This window comes from Equus przewalskii, chromosome 22 (genome assembly GCF_037783145.1).
Source record: "Equus przewalskii isolate Varuska chromosome 22, EquPr2, whole genome shotgun sequence".
In the NCBI taxonomy this organism is placed as follows: Eukaryota; Metazoa; Chordata; class Mammalia; order Perissodactyla; family Equidae; genus Equus; species Equus przewalskii.
The window spans coordinates 20075802-20099565 of record NC_091852.1 but is presented as its reverse complement, the minus strand read 5'-3'; the positions used below and the strand labels follow the sequence as shown (position 1 = coordinate 20099565).

At 40.6% G+C, this 23764-nt stretch overlaps 1 protein-coding gene across 8 annotated transcripts in view; it reads left to right on the top strand.

The window, feature by feature from the left end:
- Nucleotides 1–23764, top strand: part of PIP5K1B (phosphatidylinositol-4-phosphate 5-kinase type 1 beta) — a 279654-nt gene that overhangs the window by 143799 nt on the left and 112091 nt on the right. For all 8 annotated transcript variants that reach the window (XM_070590460.1, XM_070590458.1, XM_070590464.1 and 5 more), the window contains 2 exons: nt 9510–9640; nt 20791–20908. In XM_070590460.1, the coding sequence (XP_070446561.1) occupies nt 9510–9640; nt 20791–20908 (249 nt within the window). The remainder of the gene's footprint in view (nt 1–9509; nt 9641–20790; nt 20909–23764) is intronic.

The following is a 23764-nucleotide window of genomic DNA, read 5'->3' as shown; positions in this document are numbered from 1 at the left end:
CTTAACTGTACTCCTTAAGTAAGAACTTGCCTGCTCCCTCCAGCAATCAGTGGGAAAAGAGAAAAGAAGCCCCCAACTCTTCCCACTGCTGGTGGCCAGCTTGTGCCAGACCAGCTGGGTGAAGGGGAGATGGCTACTGAAAGGATGTTTAAAGTTTTTATTATTAAGTGGACTGGACATACCAAATCCCTACATGAGACCACTTTTTATGATCTGTGACTAGAAATGAGCAGAAGACCTTTTATTCTAGGAGTCACCAGAAGGGTCATAGACCTGCCCTAAATTTCATCCTGGGACTGGGGAAGACCTAACCCCAGAATAAATTTAGAGAGACAGTGGGAGACAAAAACTGAAGTTTATTATGGGGCTGGCCCAGTGGCTTAGTGGTTATGTTCACGTGCTTCCCTTCAGCGGCCCGGGGTTCACAGGTTCAGATCCCGGGCACAGACCTACCTACCGCTCATCAAGCTTTGCTGTGGTGGCATCCCATATACAAAATAGAGGAAGATTGCCACAGATGTTATCTCAGGGACAATCTTCCTCACCAAAAAAATAAAATAAAAAAGTTGATTATGATTACACTTCATAAGCATATAGAATTTGCATCAGTTTCTAGCATGGAGCCTTGACCTAAAAGAAAACGAGATTAAAAAATGAGCAAATCCCAAACATGCCTTTGTCATCCTTCAAAATGTATTTCTAAGCATAGTAAGAGTACCTTCGTTGGAGGACATTTCCTTTCCTATACATAACACAAAATTTATAAAACCTGAGAAGTAGAAGGCTTGAAAGTAAAAATCACCCAACATCTCACAAGCCAGAGATGATCGTACGGCTTGATATACAGTCATATGTCACTTAACAACGGGGATATGTTCTGAGAAATGCGTCGTCAGGCGATGTCGTTGTTGTGTGAACATCGTAAAGTGTACTTACATACACCTAGATGATTAAACCTACTATGTGCCCAGCTCTGTGGTACTAATCTCATGGGATCACTGTTGTCCATGTGGTCCCGTCATTGACTGAAACATTGTTATGCAGCGTGTAACTGTGTTTCTTTCCTGTCTTGTTTTCCTCTGTGGATGTATACAAATACATTTGTGGGGTTTTTCTTTTTCAAATTGTATTTCGTGTATTTTGTGTTCTTTTTTAATTTAATATTTTTAAAGTTATAGAACATTGTAAAAATATGGTTTAAATGATGGCATAATTTGGAGTTTATCAAATAATTTTGTCAAATATTCTAGATCTAGACTTGATTATGAATCAGTGATACAAAAAAGAAAGGAATATAGAATTTAACCTGTAACTCTTGATATTCCACCAAATGGTAGCATTCATGTTATCAAGTGAAAGAGCCACTTGTTGAAATTTGTCACTCCTTTCTTCAAGTTCTCTTTTCTTGGTTTCTCTGAAGCCATATTTCCCTGATTTTCTTCTCACTCTGGCAGTCGTTCCTAAATCTCCTCCAAAGGTTCTCCCTCCTCTAATTCCTAAATGTTGACCATGCTCAGGGCCTTCTAGAGTGCTACCCTCTCTCCCTAGCTTACTCACCTAGTCCCTTGGTTCTTAATACCATTTATGTGCTGAAAACACTCAAATTCAAATTTTCTAGCCAAATTTCCATTCTACGCTCCAGACTTGGATCTTGACATCTCCAGTTGGATGTCTCATTGACACCTCAAATGGGACTCTCAATCTGCCCCCCAAAACCTGTTCTTCCCTTCCATCTCCCTCAGTAGAGTGACTGAGTCCTCTCAATTGCTCAAGGAAAACGCCAGGAGGCATTTCAGTAGTTTTGTCTCCCTCATTTCTAGCTCATAGCAAGTCCTGTTTCTCTCCTTCCAAAATATATCTGAAATTCAGCTCTGCTGTCCATCTTCTTGTTCATCACCCTACCCTAAGCCATCCACATCTCAGTGTGAAACCTACAACTACCTCCTGGTCACTTTCCCTCATATATTTCCTCCAGTCTATTCTCCACAGGGAAGCCAAAGTGATCCTTCTCAAGTTAGAATGCTGTTCCCTTATTAAAACACGTCAAACCCTTAGCATGCTGTATAAGGCCCACATCTAGATCCATCTCATCTTTCCAGCCTCCAATTCTGACGCTTTCCCTGTTGCCCACTATAGTTTACCCGTAATGATTTGCTTTCAGGTCCCTGAATTGCTTCTTGTCTATGCCTGGAAATTGATCCCCCCAACCTCCTAATGTGACTCTCAATTCCTCGAGGGCAGGGACTCTGGCTAGGTCACTTCTGTATGCCCAATTTGTAGAAGAGTGTCTACAAATGTGGTGGGCACACAGACAGCCTTTATTGATATGACTTGCAGATGGCTCAGTCTCACCTCTCAAGTCTCAGCCTGCATATCATTCCTCAGGTAGACCTCTCCTAACTCCACCACGCTAAAGAGGATCTCCACCCTTTTGGCTTCAGTCGCATCACCCTGTTGTTTATATCACGGACTACAATTGTCCTTATGTATATCTTTGTTTAGTATCTCTTTCCCCCACTAGGCTAGAAACTCCCATAAGGGCAAGAACCATGCCCTTTTTTTGATTCATGCTTTCCCCAACACCTAGAACAATGCCTAGCTCACAGAAAATTCTCAAATCTTTGTCAAACGAATGAACAGCATCTGACTGAGTGAAGTTCTGAGGGGAGCTCTTCTCTTTGCCTGGGCAACACTGGAAAAAATGCCAGAGTTAATCCTGAAATAGAGGAGTATGGTGCACAGAATGAAAGGGCTTCCAAAGCTGTCCACGTCCTAATCCTTAGAGCCTATGAGTATGTTACCCTGCATGGCAAAAGGGACTTCGCAGGTGTGATTAAGTTCAAGATCTTGAGAGGGGGAGATGATCCAGGTGGGCCCGATGGAATCACCAGGGTCCACATAAGAGGCATTCGGGAGGGCCAGAGTCAGAGAGGAGATGTGGTGACAGAAGCAGAAGTGAGAGAGAAACAGAGATTTGAAGATGATGCTGGCTTTTAAGATGGGGGAAGGAGCCACAAGTCAAGGGACTCAGGTGGCCTCTAGAAGCTTGCAAAGGCAAGGAACCAGATTCTCCCCCAGAGCCTGAAGAAAGGAATGCAGCCCTGCTGACACCTTGATTTTAGGACTTCTGACCTCAGAACTGTAAGATAATAAATTTGTGCTATTTGAAGACACTAAGTTTGTGGTGATTTGTTATAGAAACGATAGAAAACTAATACAAGGAGAGACTGGCCTGGAGAATGGTTTGAAGAAGCTGAAGGCGAGAGGTGGTCCCACTTCCTTTCAGGAGGCATTAGGCTTGCCTACCCACACACACCCCATTTCCATAGTCCTGCAACCAGTTTCATGCAATCTATGCCTCTTTCTTTTTCCTTAATTCCATCGTTGGGACAAGTAGGAAGTCTGTGCCTTCTGTCTTGAGTATAAGTCCACAGGCAGGAGGGAGAACTTGGATCTGGACTTGAGCTGTGGAAATGGGTGATGGGGTAAGGGTCTCCCTGGCTGGACAAGGATTGCCTCCTCGTGCTGTTAAGAGGTGTTACTGAGCCATTTTTCCTTTTTGTGGCCTAGTCTAAGGTGCCTTGTCAATGAACATCTCTAATTTGGAATCAGGCTCTCTAGATCTGTGGTTTTGGGAAAACAGACCCTCTGAGAAAAAGAGAAAGCGCTGGACCCCCTCCTTGGGGAAAATACACACAAGCAGAAAATTTCTCATGCATTTGTTAGGGGTTCACGTACCTGTCAGGTCAACTTGCTCAAAGGATAGAGTATGTGTGTTCGAGATCTTTTTATATTGGGATGCAGGAGTCAGTGGGAGGTGGGGGGCAGTAATATTACAGGGTGTGCTTCCCCTTCTTGGCAAGCTAAGGGATTTGGACTTTATCCTGTGGTGAGGGCACTAGGGACCATTAGAGCTTTCAAGCAAGGCAGTGTAACACGATTAGATCCGTACCTTTGAAAAAAGTCTCTCTGGCACGTATATATTGGCTGTAATCCAATAATTAGTTCATCAGAGTACCTTAGGAGGAAAAATGCTACTGATGTGAAATGTTTTAATCCTTCCTTTAAAGCCAGTGATATCAGATGGCCTATTAAGTGATCTAATTTCGTAGACAATGTGCTGTAGAAAGCAGTTTCCTGTAGCCAATGTAAGATCGGTAAAATCTTATTGTTGTCAGGATCATTGCTCCCCTAATGGCGGGTTTACATAGACATTTAGTCTGATTGTTACTATCATCATTATTATCTCATTGTGCAAGCAGTTCTCAGCTTCAATTAGATCCATCGCCAGCAGAGAAAGTTCAGGGAAGTAAAGCAGTGTGCAATGGCAGAGCGCCGAACTGGGGGCCTTCCAGAGCAGGGTGTCCTTCCTCGCTCTACCACACACTAACCAAGGGATTTAGATCAAGTTACTCTCCCAGAGCCACAGTTTCTTTATCTATAAGATGGGCATTATAAACCCTACCTACCTGCGTCACAGCTGTGATGATCAAATGCAATTACTAAAAGATAGTGCTTTGAAAAATGTAACGTATTACACAAATGCAAGCTGACACTCATTTTCTTCTTAGTATTGCCGTCATCTCCAAACAAGTTTGAGTTAGTAGAGAGGAGCTATGAAAGTGTTTGTGGTTTGCTTTTGTGATATTATATGGTTCTTTCTCCAAGTAGCAAACGCTTTAGAGGTTTTTCTAGTATCTAAGCAACATGTTGTCTCCATTTAGCCCTGAAAAGTCCTGAATTGAAAATAGACTCTGTTTTGCCATGTTCTGAAATCTAGAGCTACTATATGTTTTAAAGGCGTCAAAGGTCCCCCTTGGAGCTAGAAGGGATGGTGATCATCACGTCCAGCACTTTTAGAGCACATCTGAAAAGCCATGCGGAGAAAATTGCAGGGGCTGAGTGCGTGCGTTGAAGGTGCGGCCTCACTGCAGACTCGCTGGTCTGGTGGTGGCATCCCTGAGGAAGGAGGAGGGGCTGGTGGCTCCACGTTTGCAGGGAACGAACTGCTGGTTCTAGAAGAGCAGCCGCCAGCACTACACACAGAAGTTTCTTTGTCGTCATCATGATTTACTAATCTTGTCAGACGCTCCAGGTAGCGTTGCAGTTTTACAGTTTTACAGCACATCTTGCTCAAGAGGGGTTTTGTTGAAAATGCTATGGCACCACCCATCTGCCTGTGTGCCTAATGTCCAATGGGAAAGTGTCAGGTGATGGTGACTTGAGAAACCACGTAACACAGTGAATACAATCAGATGTTTCCATGAAGTAGACTAGATGCTTTTGAATCATACTCTAATGCATCAATGCTGAAGTGTTTAATAGCACGTGGAGATGGGGAGGAGGAAAACTTGTGGCATCATTCCTCCAGTGGCAGCAAAGTATCTCCTGTTTATACCTCCCCATGTTACTAATAGGGACGTTAATGATGGTGATTATACTGGTTTACTAAGTGGCTTACAAGTTTTCTTTAGGCTTACCCATCGTTGGGTATGATTAGAAGCAAATAAAATATTTTATTCCTATTTCATCAAAAGGAATGGCTCCCACAGACCTGCTTCCTTTGCTGAGGTCAAACTGCCAGACTTAAAAGAGAACTTCTGACCTTGATTCTAGGCTCCTTTTGGGAAAACAGACATGGAAGCAGCAAGGGCTTTGCAGCCAGACTCTGCCACATGCTAGCAATGTGACTGGGGCAAGTCACTTCACCTTGCTGAGCCTTAAATCCCCACCGGTAAAGTGGGTGCGATTGTCACTATTCTTGAGGGTCCTTGAAAAGGTTAAATGAGTTCAGAGATTCTGACATTAGAGGCAGCAGTGTACTTGTTTATAACTTGCCCTCTGGAGCCAAACTCCCCAGCTATGAGTCCCAGCTCCACCTCTTCACTAGCTGTGTGACCTAGTATAAGTCACAAACCTTCCTGAGTCAGTAAAATGGAAATAATGACAGTACGTACCTCATAGGGTCATTGTGAGGATAAAAGAGTTAATATAACCAAAGCCTTAGAACAGCGCCTGCCAGTTAGTCAACACTCTTTAAGTATATGCTATGATTATGACGGATTGTGATCATAATCATCCATGTATCAAGTGCCTGGCACAGATAGTTGATCAAAAAAGATTGACTGTTACTACAATTTCTATTATTTCTCCCATTGGAGCCCTTGAATTTTAAGGAGGCTGAAAGGAAAGTAATACTATTACAAGTCTGTTTTTTGGTTTAACTAAACAGATGTCAGCGGAGTCCTTTCCAAAATCTTGTTCCTTCAGGAACTCAAAATTTAATTTTATGCCATAACAGAAAGATTTTTTTTCGGTGTTCCTAAGAGCAAGACCAAATTCTTGAGCCTCACCCCAGACCTTCTGAATCAGAAACTGTGGGGATGCAACCCATCAGTCTGTTTTTGCTTTTGTTTTTCAATGCTCATTGACTTTTTTTTAGAGTAGTTGTAGGTTAACAGAAAAATTGAGAGGCATGTATGAGATTGCCCATATAACCCCCTGCCCCCACACATGCACAGCCTCCCCCGTTATCAACATCCCCCACCAGAGCGGTGCATTTGTTGCAGTTGATGAACCTGCATTGACTCATCATAATCACCCAAAGTCTATAGTTTACATTAGGTTCACTCTTGGGTTTAGACAAATGTTTAATGACATGTCTCCTTCATTGTAGTATCATACAGCGTGCTTTCCCTGCCCTGAAAGAGCTGTGCTCTCCCTCTTCATCCCTTCCCTCCTTCAACCCCTAGAAACCACTGATCTTTTTACTGTTTCCATAGTTTTGCTTGAAGTCTATTTTAACAAGTGTCCCAGTGATTCTCATGCTTTCTCAAGTTTAAAAACAACAGATACAGACTCCTACAACTTTGACCTCCTTCTGTCGCTGGGGGTGGGGGGTCAACAAAGAATTGGCACTCTATCTGGAACGTTGACAGGTGTTCCAGCCCAAGAAGTGTTAAATTACTGAATTAAGCAGAAACACAGGTAGGTCTGGAAAGCAGACTCAGGGTAGGATCTGGAGGGGGAAAAGCGCTTTGAGAGCCTGTGAATCTGTTGATAAGTCTGGAACAGAACGTTCTGGGGTGTTGGGTCTTCTGCAAAGTCCTGGTGTCATATCTTGTGCCATACTGCTCTGAGTGATGGATAGGAAAAGAGATGGCTTTTGAATTTTTATGTGAGGTTAAAATGAGAAAAATCCATTTCAGCCTTCAGAAGTCAAAGCTATTGGTACAAAAGGTCATTGGTGCCAACTGGCGGCATCGCAGAGCTCAGAGAGGGAGTATTAAAATAGCAAACTTGTTTTTTAAGCACTAGTTGCACTATGGGCTTGAGTCTCAGTCTTTTGCCATCTTGCTGCCCTGGAATCTTAAGTAAAAAGGCATGTGAAAAAAGAAAAGCACTAAGATGTTTTCCCACCTCCTGCAGGGAGGGGGTGGGTAGTTGTCCTCAGACTAAGGGTGACGTAATATTTGCAGTAGAGCAAGCAAAGTGATTGAGTGACTCCATGGGAAAGCGACTGTTACTAGTTGTATAGTGGAGGTCACTGAGCAATACTGATTGACCTTGCCCATTTCGGGTGAAGTCAACATGGGTTTATTGGGGACCTAGCCCTGTGCTAGATGTGGTTTGTTTGGGGTTCAATCTTGAGTGACAGAGGATTACAGTGCCTTGGGAAAGAAAACCAGTCCTGGGGGTGGAGTGGAAAGGTTGTAAGATATTAAGTTTGGTTCGGTATGTACTATGTTTGTGAGGATAGAAAAGCATTGAAATAGGTTTAAAAGGTCTAAGAGTCATCCATGTAGAGGCAATATTGGAAGCCATTAAGAGTGGATTGATTATCTACATAATTGAGGATCTGAGGAAATTAGGGAAATCTGAAGATCAAGGATCAAGCATTCAGGGCCCCTGCAATCATAGCAAATAGAATATGAGAAGTCAGTGAATAAATGAAAGGAGACACCATCAGAAAAGGTAGAAGTGGCCCCGGGACCATGTTCTATCATAGAAATGAAGAGGATAAATTCTTTCAAGAAGAGAGATGTATCCTTTGATGTTACAAAGCGTGAAGAAATAAAAAAGAATAAAGTATGTGGGGAGGTGGGGATGGGTCTTGGACTTGCTAAGTGAAAATGTTAACTGAAAAAGAAAGTATTTTTTCTATAAAACAGATGATCTTTTACATTCATTTAAGTGAGGATTTCTCCACCTCACCACTATTGATATTTTGGGCTGGATAATTCTTTGTATGAGAAGCTGTCCTGTGCATTGTAGGATGTTTAACAGCATCCCTGGCCTCTACCCACTAGATGCCAGCAGTGACACCACCACCACCAGTTATGACAACCAAAAAATGTCTTCAGACAACGCCAAACATCCCTGGTTGAGAACCACTGATTTAAGTGTTTATTTAGCTCCCACTGTGTACGTGGTACTACATTAGGCACTGTAAGGCATAAAAATATGATACCCTTTCATCATTAAGAAGAATGCATTCTAATTGTCCTAAATTGAGTTATTCTATTTCTCCTATTGTGTTGCTTAAAATTATACACACACGTACATATATATATATATACATATACACATATATGTGGCAGTCCCCAAGTTAACATTTTGTCAATTTAATTATGGAATGAAATGAAGAAAGGTAGTAAATTGGAAATATTGCCGTTCCAGTGCTATGTCTTTGATCACAGATCAGTGTAGGAAATTAGGATTATGGATCCATGCCAAACTAGCAAGCAGTTTCCAAATTAAATTTTGTATATTTCAAAGATTCAAATTATTTTTTGCTTTCTCATCCCTTATGAAGATAAAATACTCTTCCTGATCCATAGGTATGTTATAGAACTTCTGATTTTTAAAAACATGTGACTGTACCATTTATCTTTTTTGGGGTTTTTTTTGGTAGAGAAAGATTCACCCTGAGCTAACATCTGTTGCCAGTCTTCCTCTTCTTTTTCTCTCTCTTCTCCCCAAAGCCCCAGTGCATGGTTGTATATCCTAGTTGTAAGTCCTTCTAGTTCTTCTTTGTGAGCCACCACCACAGCATGGCTGCTGACAGACAAGTGGTGTGGTTCCACAACCAGGAAATGAACCCAGGCCGCCAAGGTGGAGAGCGTGGAACTTTAACCACTAGACCATCAGAATTGGCTCTCTACCATTTATCTTTTGGTCATAATTTTGGTGCAGTATATTGAAAGTGTTCTACCAAGTTTCTAAGTTCTTAATGAAATAAAGACGGAGATTTTTTAGACTGTAATTTGACCTTAGAAGCATTTGTAGGAAGATTACCACAAAAATAATTTCATGACAAGAAGGGTCTTTAATATTTGGAATAGACTGTCCATCAAAAGAAGCAACCTATTTTCCTTCCAAACCTAGTTTCCTCGTTGCTTAGGAACAAGAAAGAAAATCTAATCTCCCTCTCCTGTTTTTGCTGCTTGTGACATTGAACAAGGCCCTGACTGTTGAGGCTGACGCTGAGACCCTTGTTTTCTTTGCAGACGGCATCATCTGCCATTAAAGGTGCTATTCAGCTGGGAATAGGATACACCGTGGGCAATCTCACCTCCAAGCCAGATCGAGATGTTCTCATGCAAGATTTTTATGTGGTGGAAAGTGTGTTCCTACCTAGGTAAGAACATTTTTATTTGTGATGGTTTTATTGTGACATCCTCGTATTGAAGACTTTTCTACCACTGTGTGTACATGTACTGATGTTCATGTTGGAGCCGGGGCAGGGCCAAAAGCGGTCCAAACCATTGTTACTTTCTGTTGCATCAGGTGGCTTGCGTTTTTTATATGGAGATAGTCAATAGGTTTCATCCTATGGGGGCCAGTTGTTATCAGTTGTGATAATGCCTGGAAGACCGTATGGAGAAGAGAAAGAATGCAGTAATCACAGAGTAACGTCTGCACAGGTTAAGAAAAAGAGGACACCTAAGAAGTAGCAGCTGGTGCCAGGTTTTCGCTACTCCTAATTTAAAAGATGGGGTGGGGGGCCCCCAGTTGGGCCTCATTTTTGAGTTCAGTCGTATAGCTCCTCTTTTGTGATGGCTTTAACTTAAATTTCCTCTAGAAAACTTTATGAGAATCTTGCTGTTTTGACACCATATTTGCAAAAACCCCAAAGTTACCCACACATATCATCTCTAACTTTATCGTATTTTGGGGAAAAAATCAATTCAACAAATAAATCTAGAGACATATGGTGGTGATGGTTGCACAACAATGTGAATGTACTTAATGCGACAGAACTGTACACTTAAAAATAGTTAAAATAGTAAGTTTTATATTATGTATATTTTACAACAATAAAAAAATTTAAAAGTCTATTACTACCTTACTATAGGAAGAGAAGTAATCATTGTTAAATTGGAAATGTCACCACTTCTGCCAGGATTTTTCAAAGAAAGTGGTCTAGCAAATAAAGGTATTCAATTTAGGGAGTTGAGGGGAAATATTTTGTCTTTGGGCTATGAAGATTGACTTACAAGACACATTTATATTTAAAATAAATATTTCTCTCCCAAATAAGCCATTTTTGTTACCATTAATTACTGAGCTTGGATGAGAATGGCTATGGTGACAGATTTACCCTCAGTGTCTTCATTGCTTTATTAAAAAAAAAAAATCTTCAGAGAAATGATACATTTATCTCTATGTCCATGTGCCAACTACCTAGAAATAAAATCTTAGGTGAGTGTGGCCATATAATCACAAAGGAGCCCAAATATATAGAAAAAAGTCAGCTATGAACCCAGATAGCCTAGTTTTGCTTTAAATGCTCTTGGCTGAAAAGTGAAGTTGATCTATCAGAAGTTTTGAAATTGGCTTCTCTGGGGCCCTCTAGTAGCCACCAGAATGAGTTTCCAAACAGAAAAAGGACAACCCCAAGGCCTAGGATATAATCCTGTTTGCTCGTGGCACTGTTCTCCTTTCTATAGTTGGAAATTGTCCTGTATATATGTTTGTTTTTAGCAGTCTATCATTCCAAAAAAGTGTGATTGACTACATTTTTCTCTTAAAGTCAGGAGGTCACGAGTTTATCTTAATGTTTCGGTATGATCTGTTAGGTTCATAATTCCGGTAAATGTGCTTGCAGGATGTTGTAGCTTTCATGGTCTTCTAGGGGCTCTACTTAGACGTTTCAACCTTATTTTTACTTTGGCTACAAAGAACAAGAGGAATAGAGGTCTTTTGTGGGAGGGGGCCTGGCAGTGGGTTCAGACACTGGGAGCAGTTACAACTGAAGATGAGTGTATAAAGAAGAGCAGGGTGCTCCATCCTTGCCGATTTCTTCTACTCGCATTGTCCAGTCAACAGAGCTAACCACTGATGGGCACTGGGGGAAAGCATGGCCCAAACATATGGTCCCCAGACCCACAGCATCAGCATCACCTGGAACTTGTTAGAAATGCAGATCTATGGGCCCCACCCCAGATCAACTGAATCAGACACTCTGGGGGTGGGCCCCAGGAATCTGTTTTAACAAGCCTTCTGGGTGATTCTCAGCACATAAAACTGAGAACCACTGGCCTAGCACCTGACTTTCCATTTTAGACTGACAATCTTTCCAGTGGATACCAAATTTTGTTCTTGGAGTTATTACATGATTCTTGCAACTAATAAAACTCCAAATGGTTTTTAAATTAATTTTATTTTGATATTTAAGATATCTGTTTAGCAACTAAAGTATACATGACACTGTACGAGATACTTTACAACATAGAATGCGTAACTAAGGTCCTCATAAGCACTTTTAGGCACTTTCTCAGTGCCGTGAATCCTTTTTTCATGGACTATTTATGATAAGCATACTGCATCTTTATCATGAAGACAAAATGAGATCTTTTTTCACCTTTTTCTTCAGGAGCAGGAAGGTAAAGTTGTAAATATCTGGAATTTGTGTCTTTGACCTTCACTCTACCCCAAGGTGGTAGCAGCAGCAGCAGCGGAATGGGATGGGGACCAGCTAGCTAACGTACCCTATTCAGAGGAATGCACTGTCACATTTAAACTATATCATCTTAGGGTATTTATAGCTTTTAAATGTCATAGGACATTAAACATTTGATTCAGACCAAGAATTTCTTTCAGCAAATACTATATTTTTTGTTTAAATAACATATGTTCTCCATATGTATTTACATAAAAACAGAGGAAACTTATGTGGGTCTTGCCTCAGTTTCCTCATCTGGGCTAAGTTTCTTCAGTGGTTGAGCAAAGGGATTGGGCCCAGTGTTTCTCAATGGAGGTGCTATTGGCTTTTTTTGGATGAGACAACTCCATGTATAGCACTGCATGGTTCAGAATATTTATGAGCCCCAGGCCATGCCAGTAGTACTGTTGAAAGTGATAGATAAATTCAATATCTTGATTGTGGTGATGGTTTCATGGGTATATATACATGTGGAAATTAACAAACTGTACTCTTTATTGTATGTCAGTTATACCTCAATAAATCTGTCAAATAATTCTCCCTCCCTATCCGCCCATTCTTCTAAACCTGCCTGGGGGTGAGAGTAGGGGACGAGGGCAGGTCTGGCCCTGGTTGTAGGCAACTAGAACATTCTAAAGTCTTTGGTGGCTCTAAAATTCAATGAATCTATCTGGGTCATAGAACAATTGCTTAGGCTGCCTGGAGATGTTTTACTTTACTACTGCTGTGAAGCTGCAGAGTCTATTTCCCTTAGCAACAAAATGCATTGTGTTATGTTGTATTTATTTATTTTAAAGTGGCTCAAAGTTATTTTTAGATATTATGTATTTGTTCTATGGATTATTTCATTTTGTGGATGGAAAAAGCTCTGGACCTGTTTAAGATTTGAAGGATGATATAAAATTCCTTCCACCGATCTGGCTCCATGATCTTCCAGAAACACAAAAAGAGAACCATGACCATACCTTAATCATTTCACCCCAAATTCTCTGCTGCAATCATAAACTCAAGGTTGTAGATAAATTTTCATGTATAAATGAGATTAGGAAGAAAGAGGATGTTTTATAATGTTTGTACCATGTAAACAAGAACCTGACGTGGCAAAGGGAGACCAAATTCATAAGTACCAACTATGAACCAAGCATAGTTTTACTGATACAAATTTATATGATATATAATAAATTATTACCTTTCATCTTTATAAGAAAATTTGCATATGAAGTAACTAAGGCCCTGAGATATTAATTGGCTTAACCCAAAGCTATAGAACCAATAAATGGTAAAGCCAGACTTGAACTCAGAGTTGACTGGCTCCAAAGTTTTGTTTTTCCCTACAGTATAGTGATAAAGCACAGGAACAGTATTTCTGCTTTTTTGAATCAGAAGAAGTGTCCAGCTATTACTTTATAATTATAAACATAAATCTTCCTCTCTGGTCCCTTGACAACCAGCTCTCATCCTTTCCTCTGCTCCCCTCCAGGAGACACCATCACTGCCTTCTCTGGGATGGAAACTATGGTTTGAAAGCTGGCAGTAAAAGTTTATATGTCTTTCCATAACCAAGAATAATTATCTAACTGAAGAATTTATGAAAGCCGCCTGCATTTTAATCTCCTCACTTATAAAATCAAGCTAAGCTTGGTGTGAGGATCATTGCAGAAAACAGCCCTTAGACGAGACAGATGTGTTCTTTGGGATTTATTTGAATTGCCAGGGAATGCCCTCATTAGGGGAGAGAATTCCACAGAATTGCTGTAAGGGTAAAACATGATTCTAAATGACAAGCAAACAAATCTATCAAATGTTCATGTCAGCCTTCCCAGATATCAGCACTAAATGTTAGGTTTTGCCAGACAAGCCATCTACCTGCATTTCAAGTGACATGAACTCATCCAAGAATCTGTCTGTACTGTGAATCAGCACACTGCAGCCTCTTGGACAAATCCAGCTCCCTACCTCTTTTTGTAAATCAAGTTTAATTGTAAAACAGCCATGTCCATTCATTTACGTGTTGTCTGTGGCTGCTTTTCCTGTATAACAGCAGAGTATAGTAGTTGCAACAGACACTCTAAAAAGATTGCCCACCCTTGATCTATACAGACATTCTGTGCTAGGTTTTATGTATACGTGGGTAGAACTCAAAGCTGCCAGAATATTCTTCTCAGGGTTAAATGAGATATGTGGCTGTTGTTGGGCAAGCCAATGATATGATGCCCCTTCAAGTCAAAATTCTTTAAATATGTGTTCAACATTTATGTGGTGGGCATGGGAAGAAACTGATTTCTCTTAATAAAAGTTACATACCCCTTCCTTTAGTTCAAAATAAAAGATGTATTACACACAGTGAATATTATATAACATTTTGACTTACTTGAAATTGCCTTCAAAACACAATTTCCAAGTGTAGAAATAACTACTTGGTAGGTTTAACATTTAGATAATCGATGATGTCACATGTTCCCAGTAAATGACACCCCAGAATGCATTCTTTGGTTTTCAAATTTAATCTTCCACTGACTTTTAAAGACTGGCTGTCAGCTGGTTGGCCTCAAAAGATGGCTCAGCCTCCTGTTGCACAAGGCATCTCATATGTACCCGTCGCAAAAGTGCTCAGTGGAGGGAGGTTGGCACCAGCAAGGAGTGTGTCTTTTGTTCTGTTTTCCTTTGAAGACCACTATCTAATTTGGCAAGAGAGAGAACCAACTTGTATTTCACTGCTTAAATAAAGAGTCATATGTGGAAACTAAGACGTCTCCACTTGCCTGAAAAGACAGAGGCAATTAATAATGCCTAAGGCTGCTCCTATGCACCCTGACTTGCAAAGGTCAGGTTTGAAGACTGGGTGTCACCACTAGTTTGTTACTGGCCTGTAGTGTCACTCATCCAACTGTATTGCGACTTAAATTTTCTTTGTATCACTGTCTATGCATTAGCACGAAGGACCTTTCACTCATCCTGCTTCTTGGTGGGGGAGGTCATGCTTGCAGTGATGGTTAATTTTATGTGTCATCTTGACTGGGCTAAAGGATGCCTGATACCTAGTAAAACATTATTTCTGGGTCTGTCTGTGAGGGTTTTTCCAGAGGAAATGAGCATTTGAATCGGTAGACTGACTCAGAAGATCACTTCACCAGTTTGGGTAGGTGTCATCCAATCTGTTGAAGACCTGAATAGAGCAAAAAGGTGGAGGAAGGGCTAATTTGCTCTCTGCTTGAGCTGGACATCCATCTTCTCCTGCCCTCTGACGTTAGTGCTCCTGGTTCCTGGGCCATCAGACTCAGACCAGGATTTACGCCATTGACTGCTCTGGTTCTCAGACCTTTGAGTTTGGACCGGAACTACATTACCAGTTTTCCTGGGCCTCTAGCTTACAGATGGCAGATCATGGGACTTCTCAGCCTTCATAATCACATGAGCTAATTCCTCATAATGAATCTATCATCCAGGAGTTGTTGACCCACTTGTTTTGTCAAGAGGCTGGAAACATGACTGACTGTTACAATTTGAAATCAAGGAAACTCAGCAAATATAAAATTCTGTCTCTAAACCATCCAGGTTCTGGCTCTCAGCTCCAAAACTGGACCCCTTAGGTGTCCTGGAGATGCTAAATTAGTTTCCTCTCATTCTTTAGCACCAAATCTCTCCTCCCAGAGTCACCAAAAATAGCACGTGGTTATCAGACTCTGAAACCACATACACAAAGCTGAGATGTTCACAGTACGTAACAGATGAGAATGCCTGTGTGGCTTATCAAGCTTCTAGAAGCTGAACTCTGCCCACCTGACCCTGTGGTGTAAGGCCCTTGTGGAGAAGTAACTGGGCTATTTGGGCAGAGAGTACCCTGAAGCCTGTAACTGAATCCCGAAAAGGAAGACTAACCTAGGAACGTCAGGTTCAAGTTAAGGCGTACCTGTCTGCTTATGACTTTCCCAGTGCTCTGGTGTGGATCTAAGCTCCCAGTCTTATTTGTGTCTGACCAGTTTAAGCCATTACTTTCCCTCCCTGAACTCTGATTCTTTATGGCTAAATGGGAAATTCCAGATGGTGGCTAATGCTTCGTCAAGCTTTAACATTATATCATTCTAAACATCCATTGCCATTAAGAAGTATGTATTTTTGGATTTAAGACAAGCAGCGGTTTTGGTCTTAAAAATTGAACTCTACTCAGAAGAGATGAATGTCAAAATGCCAGAGCTAGTCCTTGATCAAACTTTGACTGCTTCCTAGTGAAATAAGGGAGAAAAGGACAAGACAGAGAAAGTACTGTTCTTTATTCGAAGTTTCCTCCTCCTTTAATGAAGTTAATATACCATTTCTTTTATAACTTGATAGAGATGGTACCGTGTGTTTGCTTAATTGTTTAAGTTCGTACTTAGAAAAATAAGGTTGGAAATCCCACGTTGGCCTCCAAATTTTTATTGTTGAAATGTTACTGCCTAGGGGACCAAGCCTCTAGAACAACTACTTGAAACTTCACATTTGAAATTTCCAAAGCCTCAATTTTATGCCAAAACAGGAAAGTGAGGTTTTTCCCCCTGAACACTACATAAATCCGTTGAAGGAATATGATATAAATCTTAAATTGTGAAGAAATATTTTTGCTGACTTGGTCTAGGTGCTGGGTGGTGATGGAAACCACCCAGGCTCAGGCAAGGAGAGCCCGCAGGAATCTTTGGTGGGACTCTTGCACTGGCTGGCAGACTAATGCTGATTGCAGTTGTGTTTAACTGCCTTAGCTAAGCATCTCATACATGCGCTGAGGAGCTTCTGTGCTGGACGTCTTTGGGCCAGCAGCCACACCCACACCTCTACCCAGTAGGTCTGCCAATGCACGACCTTAGAAAACTCTGGTTGGTATCGCTGGCTGACCCACACTGGGCCTGCTGTTTGGTTCTGCTCTTGTGTAGTCTTAACTCCTGACGAACTCCAGCCAGGCCGACAGTCCCATTGATTTGCCTTTCCTTCACTAGAGCTTCATTCAGGTCAAGCTGATGATTGTCCTTCACTGGTGCAGCTTAACATGCAGAAGCAAACTCTCCTGCTGTGGTTCTGAGCACTCAGAGCTCTGTTTTGGGATGTGTGTATGTGAGGTTATAGCTTTTAACCCTAACTTTCAAAACTTATTTTATGTCTTGAATGGTAATACATAGAAGAGATCATCCTTTTGGTGCTTTAAGAGGGATGCTGTGAAAAGTGTCCCTTTTGTCCCTGTGCCTTTTTTACCCAGTGTCCAGTTCCAATGATCATTGTTCAAGGCTTTTCTTAGGCATATACAAGCCAAAAAAATTTTTTTCCTTTTGTATACAAATGATAGACGCCATACACAGGATTTTGCATCATGCTTCTTTCACTTAATTTATCCCAAAGATCTTGCCATGTCAATACATAATAAGCCCCCTCATTCTTTTTTTTTAAAAGCTGCATACTGTTCCAGTATGTGGCAGAACCATAATTAATTTGATCAGCCGTCTGCTGAGAGACATCTAGGTTGCCTCCAGTCCTTTGTCCTTACAAACAATGCTAAACCGAATAACCAAGTACACAAAAGTCATCTTGTACATATGCTAGTTTATAGGATAAATTGTAGGCATGCATTTGCTGGATCAAAGAGTTAAATATATTTGTAATTTTGACAGAAGTTGTAGAAATGTTGTCCATAAGAAAAGTATCAGTGTACTTTCCCACTAATAATGCTTCAGGGTGCCAGTTTCCCTTGAGCTATATCAAAGCTTTGGATTTTTGCCAATCTCATAGGTAAAAGAGTCCCTCGGTGACATTTAATTTGCATTTCTTTTGTTATGGGTGAGGTTGAACATCTTTTCATATGTTTAAATCAATTATACTTCCATTTCTGTGAAGTACCTGATCATATCTTTGGCTATTTTTTAAAAAGTTAACTTTTTGGCCTTTTTCTTTACTGTTTATTGGAGTTCTTTATGTTGGGAGATTAGCCCTTTGTCTGTAATATGATTGCAAATATTTTCCCATCTTGTCATTTTCTTTTTCTCCTTTTTTTTTTTTAACTACGTGGTCAACTCATTCTTCGTGAGAAGTGTTCAAGTCTGGGTTGTTTCCCATCGTTGTACAGCTTCAGTCATCCAGACATACTGAGAGCTCCCCACATGCCAAGCACATTGCCGTTCATGTTTCCATTGACTTTGTTGTTTCATTTCTAGAGGTTCAGTACCAGGCCTCAGGAAACACAGCTTGTAAATGGCAGAGATGGAACTTGAACCAGGGTCTCCCTCGACTACAGGGAGTTAAGAGCATCTTAATTACCATACAGCAGATCCAGTATGATTTAAGAGAATGCGAACTAGTCTTAATACTAGTCAAAGGACAGCAGAATTCATTTCCTCAAATAAAAAGAGGAAGATTGCCAACAGATATTAGCTCAGGGCCAATCTTCCTCACACACACACACACAAAATAGTAATAATAAATACTGTATGCTCTCTGATAAATCTTGAGTAAAGATTCCCAACTGCATAAGAATAATGCAAATATAGGTGAGAATAATGCAAATAATGTAAGTGGAACACGGTGTTTCATCTTCCTCTTTGCATGTTGAAGGTAATCTGCTCTAATGGAATGAATTACTTTGATTGCATGAGATAGAAAGGAGGAAAGAGAGTGGAAGAAATAAGAAATTGGCCACAGTCTTAGCCCACTGCAAGCACCCTGCTTCAGAACCCAAGGCATTGTGATTGCTTTCACTTGCTTATAAAAATGAGGAAGGATGTCAGAGGTCACTTTCAGCCTCTTTGATTTTACCCCTTATTTCTATGTAGTTCACATTTTCAAATCATTGCATGTTATATAAGTTCCAGAATTATTCCTTTTGACAAACTCATAGGATCTATAACTGAGTGTATGTCCCCTTATAAATCCAAAATATGGAATGAGGAAATGTTTGGATATAATACCTGGCCATCATACGTACATTACGAATATTGAACTATATACTTGCTTAGAAAAACAATAACCATTTAAAAGAGTAGGTGATTTGGGGGCCATTCCATCCAGTGTGGCTCAGCTGGCGAGGACCACTCTTCTCCCTGTGTCACTCCGCTCTTAGCTCCTATGTCACTCTCCTGAAGTGCATGCCTTACTGCTGCCTGAGTATACTCCCAACCTTTAAAGGTAAGATTTATTATATGATGATGGCCCCTAACAACACAAGCCAACTACTTCCTCTGGAACTCACCAAAAGAAGCAGTCACCTGTAACTGTGCGGGAAGAAGGACTGGCTCACTGGATATATTGAGTAGATAATTTCCTAAATGGTTTTCAAGGATAATTTTTGACTATGGTGGTTTTTTACCTTATGTGTTGACTTTCGAACCTAAGCTTCGTGTAAGAATCAACTTTACTGTATTAGCGTTATCTTGAAAATGAATTCTTTTATTTAACAAATACTTATTGAATGTCTGTGTATGCTGGATACTGATATAAAAATCTGACTGACCTCAACAAACTTAAAGTGTAGTAGATTCCAAGTGTTCGTTGTGTGCTGAAAGCCTTTTTATTTGCAGTCCTATTTGTCTGTGTGGTATCCTGAAAACCAGACCAAAATAAACTTGCACAGAGCCCCGGTGTCCCAACTAAGAGTGTGGTAAAAATAGATCTTGAACCTCTATGTAAAATTATATTATTCTACTGCACTAATTTTTCACAATGAAAAATTTAAGTACAAGTCGATTAAATGACTTGTCTGATGTCATGTGAAGTGTATTATATGTAGTCAAAGAATGAAATGAATAATAAACATCAAAATTCAGGCTATTGGATGTATCTAAGGAGAAGGAAGGCTATGTGATCAGTAAAAAGTACAGAAGGTGATTCAACTATATGGATAGCTTTTTATTTCTTCAGCATTTTGAATTCATGAGTATTCACTGGTCTATTTCTATATACCTTTTATATATCATAAATATTGCAGAACAGTTTTCAAAGATGAATTCATAAGAGGACAGAAAAAAAGGTAATGATATATTTGAGGATGGAAATCAAGTTTTTAAATCCCTAAAATGTTTAAGGTCTCTTTTCCTGTAAATATGGATGTAGGAAAGAGTTCAGATTCAGGACTCATCTATTTCCAGTGGAATGATTCTCCCTGTTGGTGTGAGATACCTTAAAAATTGTTTTACTGGGGCCAGCCCAGTGGCATAGTGGTTAAGTTCACACACTCTGCTTCTGCAGCCTGGGGTTTGCAGGTTCAGATCCTGGGCGTGGACCTCTGCACCACCCATCAAGCCATGCTGTGGCCGTGTCCCACATACAAAATAGAGGAAGATTGACACAGATGTTAGCTCAGGGACAATCTTCCTCAAGCAACAAGAGGAAGATTGGCAACAGATGTTAGCTCAGGGCTAGTCTTCCTCACACACACACACACACAATTATTTTACTTATTTCTAGTTTAAAATGTTTATCCAATATTCAAAATTCAGGGCCAAAAAAACATACATTTTTGAAATTGTCCCACATACTAAGCCATAGATCTTATACCTAACACATTACAACTGTGATTTCACTGGGAAAGATGGAGTGATATTCCCAGGAAGGAGGCACAGGAGGGATGATAAAGAATTTTCAGACTAAAGCCACACTGTGAATGTCAGGGAACGCCTCCTGGGAGTAGCCCTCGCTGAGTTAGCATCTGTGTTTACTTGATGGCCATTGGCCTTTGTGATGTGAGCTTAGAGAGCCCCACTATCAGAGGATGTTTTTCCAGAGGGGAAATTGGCCCAGGACTAGTAGAGCTAGAATTTGAAGTCAAAATTGTCTTTGCTAATGTTCTCTCTCTCTCTCTTTTTTTTTAAAAAATACTTTAACTGCAGCGAAGGGAGCAATCTGACCCCAGCACATCACTACCCAGACTTCAGATTTAAGACATATGCTCCACTAGCATTTCGATATTTCAGAGAACTTTTTGGTATCAAGCCTGATGATTACTTGGTAAGAACCTGTAATTTTCCTTCCTTCTCCAGAAATGTGTGATGTAAACATTTGTCTCATAGCAACAGCGACAAGCGGCTTGTGTCTCTTATTTTATAAAGCTCTGGAGCATAGGAAAAGTTCCAAGTTTTATAATGATTATAAATTTAACTGCAGGAAATGTGATTTGACTCTGCAACTTTTACCTGATAACTACAAAATCTGTTCCGGTGATTGATATTTAAATAACTGTGATATTGGTTGCTACTTCAGATAATTATTCTAACAGATCCATTAAAATTAGTTCTAAATACTCCTGTGAATTTTGCTGATTGGATTCTGTTTGAAGGCCTTCCTATTTTAATTGCCTTGTTTATACCATTCATTGCAAACCTGCCTTGGCCCACAACTATTTTCCCCTTGACCTACAATTTGAATACCATTTTAAAGAAGCTGGATTGTTTTGTTCTCAGCGTCTCTTCATGCAGGCTCTTTTTAAATGTATTTTTATTGGGTACAAGGACGTGTTTTATGCTTAGACTTATCTCTTCTCCCTGTCTTCCTTCTGGCATGCAGCAGATACAAACACAACAGCCTTATTGTCAGGTAATCCGATGTGACCTCAGAGTTTTACGTTATTCCTCTTCAAGGAGCCAGGAACTTCCTTTCTGTTTCAAGAGAAAAATGGTTTATTTCATAATTTGATCACTGTTAACACCCTGGGGCTCTTCCAGATTGGTTTTCAAGAAGCTGTAGGAAGGATGCCATCAAATATTTATTGTTCATCCCATTCGGGATGATCTTAATAAGACTTGAACCAGATCCTGGCATAATGCTTTGCAGAGGAAGTATAGCAACATTTGTCACTTGTAACAGAGTATTTAAACTGCGTCTTATAATTTGGGTAAGATGTAAATGATTAACTTCAAAGCTGATTCTGTTCTGTGCTGATGAAAACCCATGAATGACCCTCTTCTTAGTTGGGCCCTAGAGAATCATATGACTTCTGCCGGATGAGATAATACTGCTTCCTTGAGGCACATTAATAAGTCTTCATAGAGCAGTGGGAACCTAGTAGAAAATTCCTGGGCATCTGCTGCCCTTGTATGGTTACGTGCCTGTAGCTCTCTGCCTTACTGCGCCCCTTAATTGAGATGTCAGGTGCCTCTACCCAGCATTGCCAACCCTGCCCTCCCAACCACTCAAGTACACAAACACACACATTGTGTGTGTGTGGGGGGGGGGGTGGGTTAGGGAAGATTCTTTGGTTTCTGTCCATTCTGTGATTACTGAGGGTCACTGTCATTCGGGAAACGTGTTTGGGAAACCCACTGGGGTCTCGATATTGTAATACTGAAAACAGCATCCATCCCTCATCTTCTGCTACACACAAGAAATTAATGGATTCTCCTTCTGAATTTCCTTGAGCTTCTGCCAGCCAAGGAGATGCCACAGGCTCACACTTCACCACACAGAAGCAGTCAGTATGATGACATGGCTGCCTGTCTACCTTCACCTGAGTAGGTCTCTCTTTAGCCCTCCCACGGCCATTGACCTGCAGGCTGGGAAGCCCATTCTTTCACTCGTCCTGTCTCACAAAGTTGCTGTCTTTGGCAAGGGCCTTTTTCTGAACAACTTCTCACACGGCTTACACAGTTTCCTAGTGAGTCTTTAAGCTGGAAAACTTACTTTCATGATGAGGTTATAGCATTTCTAAAGGAGCACAGGAGACTAAATGATGTCTTCTTAGAGCCAAAGTCCTCCTCCATGTACCTGGCAAAAGGTAAACTAATCAATCACCGGGTATTTTCAGCACCTATTGTAACTAAAATACTCTGCTAATAATTACAGGGAAATTTTTTTTAAAACTATGAGTCATGACACTTAGAGAGCTTAGAATCTAATTGGAATGGTGATTTGCTTATGTGGGCAAACAACCAACTCTACCAGGCAGTAAATCAAGAGACTGAAATGAAACGTTAAATGCTGCGGGATTTCAGAGGAGGGAGGGGTCTCTCTCTGTTAAAGTAATGATTAGGAAGACTTCTTGTGGGTGTGGTGTGATTTGAACTGTGCTTTAAAAATTACAAGGAGTTTGAGTGGGTGGGAAAGAAGAGAAGGATTTTCGGCGAGGGGGGAGCTTGTTAGGGATGTGCGACCAGAGATGCAAATGCCTTAAACGTTTAGAAAAACTTTGAACGGACCAGTATGGCTGGAGGGGTAGGATTTGATCAGAAATATTAGAAAGATAGGGCCAGATAATTCGAGTAAAGTTTTTTTTTTTTTTTTAAATTATAGGAAATTAGAGAAATGTAAAGACTCACTAGATATTTGATGATGTTGACGAATTATTTTCTTGGTGGGGTGATATTGTGGTTCCATTATAAAGAGGGAGTCCCTATCTTTTGGAGACATATACTGAAATATCTATAGATGAAATGATTTGATGTTTGGGATTTGCTTTGAAAGAATCTTAGGGGAGTGGTTGGGGGTGTAGAGGAAACAAGATTGGCCATGAGTTGATAACTGTTGAAGCTGGAAGACAGACACATGGATGTTAATTACACAATTCTCATTTCCTTTATTTGTGTTTGAAATTTCCCATAATACAAAGTTAGGGTTGGGGCTGGCCCAGTGGCACAGCAGTTAAGTCTTCACATTCTGCTTTGGCAGCCCAGGGTTCACAGGTTCGGATCCTGGGTGTGGACCTACACACCACTCGTCAAGCCATGCTATGGCAGGCGTCCCACATAAAATAGAGGAAGATGGCCAGGGGTGTTAGCTCAGGGCCAGTCTTCCTCAGCAAAAAGAGGAGGATTGGTGGCAGATGTTAGCTCAGGGCTAATCTTCCTCAAAAAAAAAAAAAAAAAAATATAT